Source organism: Echinops telfairi, unplaced genomic scaffold (assembly GCF_000313985.2).
Source record: "Echinops telfairi isolate 266 unplaced genomic scaffold, ASM31398v2 ScPeMD7_3;HRSCAF=10, whole genome shotgun sequence".
Classification (NCBI taxonomy): Eukaryota; Metazoa; Chordata; class Mammalia; order Afrosoricida; family Tenrecidae; genus Echinops; species Echinops telfairi.
In genome coordinates, this window is record NW_022103899.1 from 62,392,940 (window position 1) to 62,400,366 (window position 7,427).

At 55.5% G+C, this 7,427-nt stretch overlaps 1 protein-coding gene across 1 annotated transcript in view; it reads left to right on the forward strand.

Annotated features, from left to right (window-relative positions):
• The window catches only part of MLPH (melanophilin), a 46,017-nt gene that overhangs the window by 18,260 nt on the left and 20,330 nt on the right, over positions 1–7,427 (forward strand). The window contains exons 3-4 of the mRNA XM_045295910.1: positions 3,284–3,505; positions 3,779–3,891. Coding sequence (XP_045151845.1) covers positions 3,284–3,505; positions 3,779–3,891 — 335 coding nt within the window. The remainder of the gene's footprint in view (positions 1–3,283; positions 3,506–3,778; positions 3,892–7,427) is intronic.

The window sequence follows — 7,427 nt, forward strand, 5'->3', positions numbered from 1 at the left end:
TACATTGTAACACCATCATCATTACATTGTAACACCATCATCATTACATTGTAACACCATCATCATTACATTCTAACACCACCATCACTACATTGTAACACCATCATCATTATATTGTAACACCATCATCACTACATTGTAACACCATAATCATTACATTGTAACACTGTCATCATTACATGGTAGCATCAGTCCCTTGGAAAAGCCTGCTTCAGGGAGTTCTGTGGCTTTCCACCTGTGGACACATTTCATTATCCATAACCAAACCATCACACCGATGGCCACAACCACCAGGCTCACCAGAACTACGTAAACGGGAGCTCCTGGGGTGGGGTGTGGGATAGGAGTTTCCCAGAATCCTAGGCGGTGCCCAGTAGCTTGACTTGTGTCAGGGCAACAAATGGTGTCACTTGTTTCCCTGGGGGCAGCGGGCTGGTTTCGTACACATCCCATGAAAGGTCTGCCCATGGGGCCTCGTTCCTCTCTGGCGTTCGCCCAGACGAAAGCGGTGTTTCTGGGGCAAAGAGGCTGATTCAAGGCACAAGGTAAATGAATGCCCAACGGCTTTGCTGGAGGCCGTCCACTGACCGGGAGGGACAGCCAACCCGTGTTGTCTCAGAGAGCATTAACTAGACGGGTTGTAAGGGCTTCTACAAGGTCAGGGGAGGGGAGCTCTCCTCTGACTCTCACAGGGGCATTGTTTTTCCGTTTTCTGTTCCTGAGGGCTTTATCTGGATTGCATGTGTTGAGAGCTCTTATCTTTACCAGTGTACATGCTCTGGTCTAGCCAGGTGTGTAAGGTAGAGCTGGGGTCATGATAGTGGGGGGAGGAAGCATTAAAGAACTAGAGGAATGTTGTGTGTTCCCTCGGTGCTATGCTGCACCCCAGCTGACTCGTTCCTTCCTTGTGACCCTTCTGTGAGGGGATGTCCAATTATCTACAGCTAGGCCAACAAACCCAGGGAAGAGGGAACAATAAGAGATCTAAAAAAAAATCTATGACGAGGAGGGTGTAGAATGCCTGGAGCAGGTTGATCCAGTGAAATGTAACAGAGATAAGGTCCTGAGAGCTTAACGAAGGGCGAACACCACAGTGGGACAGGAGGAAAGTACGAACAAGGAGGCAAAGACATTTACAGAGCACAAATATAGGCATGCACATATGTAAATACATAAATATACTAATAGGGAAACGGGTCTATGTACATATATTTATAGGTTTAGTATTAAGGTAGCAGATGAACATTCGGCCTCTACTCAAGTACTTCCTCAACACAAGAACACTTTGTTCTAATAACCTGGCACTCCATGATGCTCACCTTCACCTTCTTGACATGACCGCTGAAGACAAAGCGGGTGCATAAGCAGATGTGGTGAAGAAAGCTGATGGTGCCTGGCTATCAAAAGATATAGCATCTGGGGTCTTAAAGGCTTGAAGATAAACAAGCAGCCATCTAGCAGAGAAGCAACAAAGTCCACATGGAAGAAGCACACCAGCCTGTGTGGTCATGAGGTGTAGAGAGGATCAGCTATCACGCATCAGAAAACTCTAAACAAACAAATATATCAATGTACATGATGGGGGTTGGAGAGGACATTCCTAAACGGTCCCGTGTTGCTCTGCCCACCCCCTTCCCTTGCTTTCTTTTCTGCCCTGAGGTTTCCATGACAGGAAGGGACCCCAGTGTGCACTGCTGCCCTGGGCTGGGCGGGAGTTAGGGCCTCGGCTGATGTACCCGTTGCTGTTGCCACACCTGTACAAATGTGAGCACAGCAATGCCACAGGTGAGGTCACTGTGTGATCGGACGGCACGGGGACATTGCGTGGGGCGCCAGCTGCTGTCCAGTCTGCCCCACTCAGGGTGGCTCGGCAGATGAGAGGCAGAAACCCTGCCAGATCCTTGTTACCTGCATGGCCACTGGGACGGCTGAGCCCAGTGACGGAGCTCCTGTGTCCGCCGTCTCAGGAAGGGTCTCCCTCCACTTTACTAAGCAGAGAGCTGACACTGCGGTCATGCACTGCGCCACTCAGCAGAAGGTCTGCGTTCGAGCCCAGCACTTGCTCCCCGGGAGGAAAATGTGGCCGTCTGCTTCAGTAAAGAGCACAGCTGTGGGCACCCTATCAGGCAGGTCTGCTCTGTCCTGTGGGGTCGCCGTGACTCAATGTGGTCATCCTAGTGGCAATGGGCTTGGCTCCTTTATCAGACGTGGTGTCCTTTCCTAGCCATGAGAATGTCCTGGTGACATGACCAGAGCAAATAGGCCAAGGTCGCCGTCCTCGCTTCTAAGGGACGTTCCGGTTATGTCGCACCTAAGAGTCTGCTGTCTGTGGGTGCAGGGACCCTCGGTGGGCAGGGCTGGCACAGGGTCTCTGCAGTCCTGTCACATCAAGCCACCAAGGCAGCACACGGTCATCTAGGACAGGTGTCAGTGCAGGGTCTTTGCTGCGGAAGCATGTGCCGCGACATGGTGCCAGCATGGCTCCCACTCCCTGCCCCCCACGGAGCCGGCGAGCTTACCTCGGTTTCCCCAGAAAGGGGAGGCAGAAGTTGGAAGTGACCAGCACTGCTGGAGTGGAGGGGCTTTGTCCCACTGTGGGTCAGCATGGGGGGTGGGGCAGGGTGTCTGTCTCTGGAGAGGGATTTGTGGTCTGTGTAGCTGGCTGGCTGTCTCTGGGTGTGTGTATGTTGTGTATGAGTCTGTGTCTCTGTGTGACTGTGTGTCTCTGGGTGGGTGTCTCTGTGTGTGTGTGTGCCTGTCAGGTATTGGTGTCATCATTGTGTGTCTGTCTGGGTGACTGTATGTCCATATGCATTTTCGAGTCTGTGTTTGTGTGTCGCTGTTGTTTTGTCAATACAACAGCGTGTGCAGGGGTGTCTGTGTCCACCCATCTCTGGCTGTCCATCTGTCTGTCTATGTCTTAGTGTCTGTGTGTCTGCCTGTGTCTACAGAGTGGGGCCCAGGCATCCAACTTGCTCGTATGTTTGGGTGTCTGTGTCTGTCTGACTGTCTACCTGTGTCTGGGTGTCAGTCTGTCTGGGTGTCTGTGTCTGAAGCCCTGTATGGAGCCCAATCAGGCAGTCAGCTCCTCATGTCTGGGTTTTGTGTGTGTGTGTGTGTGTGTGTGTGTGTGTGTGTGTGTGTGTCTATCTGGGTCTCTGTGTCTGAAGCCCCAGTGGATCCCAGATGGCCCCCACTCCTCATATCTGTCTGTCTGTCTGCGTCTGCATGCCTGAAGCCCCCAGTGGCCCCCAGTCCCTATGACTGGCTCTCCCTCCCTCAGGGGCTTGAAGGGCCAGGTGAGGAAGGAGAACTCCAAAAGGGAGCTGCTGTCTGACTCTGCGCACCTGAACGAGACCCACTGTGCACACTGCCTGCAGCCCTACCGGCTCCTGGGCCACAGCCGGAGGCAGTGCCTGGACTGCAGCCTGTCCACCTGCGGGGGCTGCGGCAGCGCCCACCCCACTGGCCATGGCTGGCTGTGCGACCCCTGCCACCGGGCCAGGTGAGTGGCCTCAGCTGGGATGGTCCCAAGGGCCCTGGGCTGTGGGTCCCCCAAGGAAGCCGGCCCCTCAGACACAGGGCTGTGTCTCAAATGGGATGACCCCAAGAGCCCTGGGCTATGTCCCCCAGATCAGCTGGCCCTGAGCGACCTGGCCCCACGTTGAGTGGACCCAGAGCCCTGGCCTGGTACAGTCCTGCCCCTCAGGGTGGGGGGGGCGCATGGAGGGCGGCATCTGTTCCCTGTTGGCATTGTGGACTCTGCCCACATCTGCAGGGTGGTGAAGACCAGCTCCCTGGAGTGGTTCTATGAGCACACGCGGGCTCGCTTCAAGCGCTTCGGGAGTGCCAAGGTGGTCCGGTCTCTCTCCGGGAGGCTGCAGGCTGCAGGTGAGCCTGGGGGTGGGTTCACCTGGGTCAGCGGATTCCTCTAATCCCTCGAGGCACTCCCCTCATCCCACTTCTCCCGTGATGTCAGCTGCCTCTCATGGACACAAACCAAGCCCACCACCATCCAATCCATCGGGACGTACAGCGGCCCGGCCTTGTGTTCCCAAGCCTGCATCTTCCCAGGGGCCGCAGCACCATGGCTCTCCCCTATGGAGCAGCTGGGAGGTGTGACCGGGAACTCCGACCTAGCACTGAACAGCCAGTACCTGCCAGGGGTCTTCGCTGCCTCTTGTCGGAGGGCCAACCCTCCACTCTCCCTGGCCTGGCCTCTGCCTGCAGGATGCAGGCACGCACGCGCACACACACACACACACATCCTCTGGAGGAGCCAAACCAGCAAAGCATCTATGCGAGTATCAACCTGATACAGAGAGGTCTATTTCAAAGAATTGGCTCACACAGCAGTAGCGACAGGAAAGTCCCAAATCACAGGCTGGGCCTCAGGCTGGACGCCCACAGATCTGAGATCCCCTGAGCAGGCTGCTGGCTCAGGCTCCAAGAACCTGAAGTCACAGGATGAAGACCTGGAAGCAGATCAAGAGGGCATGAGCTTGGCCAGAGCATCCACAGATATTGGATGCAGGCCACACCACCAAGGAAACGGATTGACCTTCAACTGGTTGGCTTTTTACTGATTGGCTCTCAGCGGGTTGGCTGTTCACCAAACCAAAACCAAACTCAGAGTGACCCTGTAGGACAGAGCGAATAGAACTTCCCCTGAGAGGTTCCGAGACGGTAAGGCTGTATGGTGACTAGAAAGCCCCGTCTTTCTCCCACAGAGCAGCTGGTGGTTTTGAACTGTGGGCCTTGTGGTTAGCAACCCGACACGTAACCACCCAACCTCCAGGGCTGCAAGCAGATTACAAAACGGAAGCTGATGGCATCGTAGTCTGAGAAGCCGGTCCCAGCCCACAACTGAGTTTCCAGGGCACGAGGAGGCTCCCAACTGAGGTTCTCAGACTCAACCACTCGTGGATCCCCAGGAGGGCCATCCGGGCGGTGCTGCCTCCGTCCCTTCTCTCCGGAGGCCTCTGAGGGGATTCGACCCTCCATCTTCAACAAACATCCCGAGGGCTTCCGAGGTTCACCAAACCCAAACCACCTGCGGAGAAGCCGACCCCGACCCGTGGTGGCCCGTGCACGTGGCCAGAGCCGAGCTGGTCTCTGTCAGGTTTTTGAGAAGTGACCACCAGGCCTTTCCTCAGAGTGCCTCTGGGTGGACTGGACGCTCCAACTCCCAGGAAGCAGCCGAGCGTGGTCACTGTGTGCACCTCCCGGGGACCCGAGAACGTGATTACAAAGCAACTGCGTGTGTTTCAGCGTGTCCAATCCAAGTATTTCTCTCATGATGCGCCTGACCGTCCAGTGTTTAACCCACTGGGCTACCAGCTGCAGTAATCCCACGCTAAACATGTCTTCCTTTAAGGCAGCAGTTCTCAACCTTCCTAATGCTGCGACACTTTCACACAGTCCCTCATGTTGTGCTGACCCCCCAACCATAAAATTATTTTTGTTGCTGCTTATTAACTGTCATTTTGCTACTGTGATGAATCGGGCAATCGCTGTGACAGGATGATTTGACCTCCAAAGGGGTCACAGCCCACAAGTTGAGAACCGCTGCTTTAAGGCATTTAGTGAGTGATGTGGGGTTACACTAGACAGAGGCTGTGGGTAGCCCAGGTTTGTGGGGTTCCCCTGACCTGGGAAAGGGATTGCTCAGAGTGTCTATGAGGAAGCAGGATCTCATCAGTCCCTGCTACCTAGACTCGGGTTCAGCCCAGGAGTGTTACCCCAACATCCCACCTGCCCTGGGGCCGTGAGCCTAACCCGTAACCACCCTCGTGGAGCAGAGAACGGAGGGGCTGGGTTCTCAGGAGGCGAGCCAGAGGGCCATCCTTCAGCAACGGAGGCTGTTGGCGGTTGCTCGGCGCACCCCAGTTTCCAAGGGGACGAGTGCTGAGTTCTAACCAGATGAGCCGCGTGTGACCCGCGGGGTAGCGGTCACGCTTAAGGCCCATCACCGCCGCTCGAAGCGGGGAGTGCAGGAAACAGCGCGAGCGAGCACGTGAGACCAGAATCTGACCGGGATCCTCTTGGCAGCTGCTCTCCAACGGACTCCCCGATCAATCCCATACGATGCCCGAGAGCCGCAGGGGTCTGTTGGACTGCAAAACCCCAAACCACACTGCCACCCAGAGGATGCAGACTCGCAGCGACCCTGTAGGACAGGGTAGAACTGCTCTGATGGTTTCTGAGACAGTACTCCTTTCGAGACTAGAAAGCCCCGTCTTTCTCCTGTGGATGGTTTCAATCTGCTGACCTTTCTGTTAGCGGACCAATCCTATAACCCACTATGCCATAGCCCACTAGCAATAACACACCCCCCCCCTTGCCCCCGCCAAGCTCAGGATGAAAACAATCATTAACCTTCCAAACTCCTTCCGGAAGCCTGGGAAACAGCAAACAGTGGTAAATGTGTAACAACATTCTGCTGAAACCATGTGGCCGCAGTCTTGCTCTGAAACAATTCACAGCAGCACTCGGATACAGCTCCCACAGGCAGTCAGGGTCTCTGAGTGTCGGGCTCTCCAGTCTATCCCTCGGGGGGATGGAGATGAGGCCTCTGGAGCATTAGACGTCGGGCAGGGCTCAGGAACCCTGGGGGTGCACACTGCAATGTGCTCTGCTACTAAGTCCACCCAGGGGCACTCAGAAGAAAGACCTGGCAACTCGCAACTAGAAATGGATCCGGGAAAGCCCCGGGAAACAGTCCCACGAGGAGTCCGAGTCCACTCCATGGCCACTGGTTGCCTCTGGGCTGGGCTGGGGCCAGGAGCCCGTGTTTTGAAAAGTCACAGCCAGACTGTGTCCTCCAGGCGCCACCTACCACTTCTCAGTTTGCCAGAAGGTAGCGCTGCCGGGCAGGAGAAGGCCGGCAGTGGTCCTGCTCCTGGGCGCCAGCCACTGCCCCCAGGCTTCAGTGCCATCTGGGAGGGATGTTCCAGGGGCTGGGGTCTGAAACTACATCACCTGCTTGTTGTTCCATGCTCCACCCTCACAGTGTTCCCTTTGAGCCTGTCGTTGCCACCACTGTGACAATTCATCTCGTTAAGGACCTTCCTCCCCCCTCTGCCCCCCACTGCCCTTCTCCGGGACCGCTCTCTCCTGACAACGTTGCTGAAGTACTTGAGACGAAGCGTCACCATCCTTGCCTCTAAGGAGTGCTCTGACTATAATTCTTTTTTAAGACAGTTGGAAAAAACGAAAAAGACAGTTGGGTTTATTCTTCAATATTCTTCGCAGTCACCACGATTCAAATGCATCGGTTACTGTTGACCTTCCTTATGCATTGTCCAGCGTCGGGATGCACTGGACACGGCGTGGCTTGGTCAAGGTCCCCTCGGTACTCAAAGTGGCAGCTCCACTCCTCCCCGGGACTTTGGAGGTGGTCTTATGCAGCAGACCTGCCCGCGTGG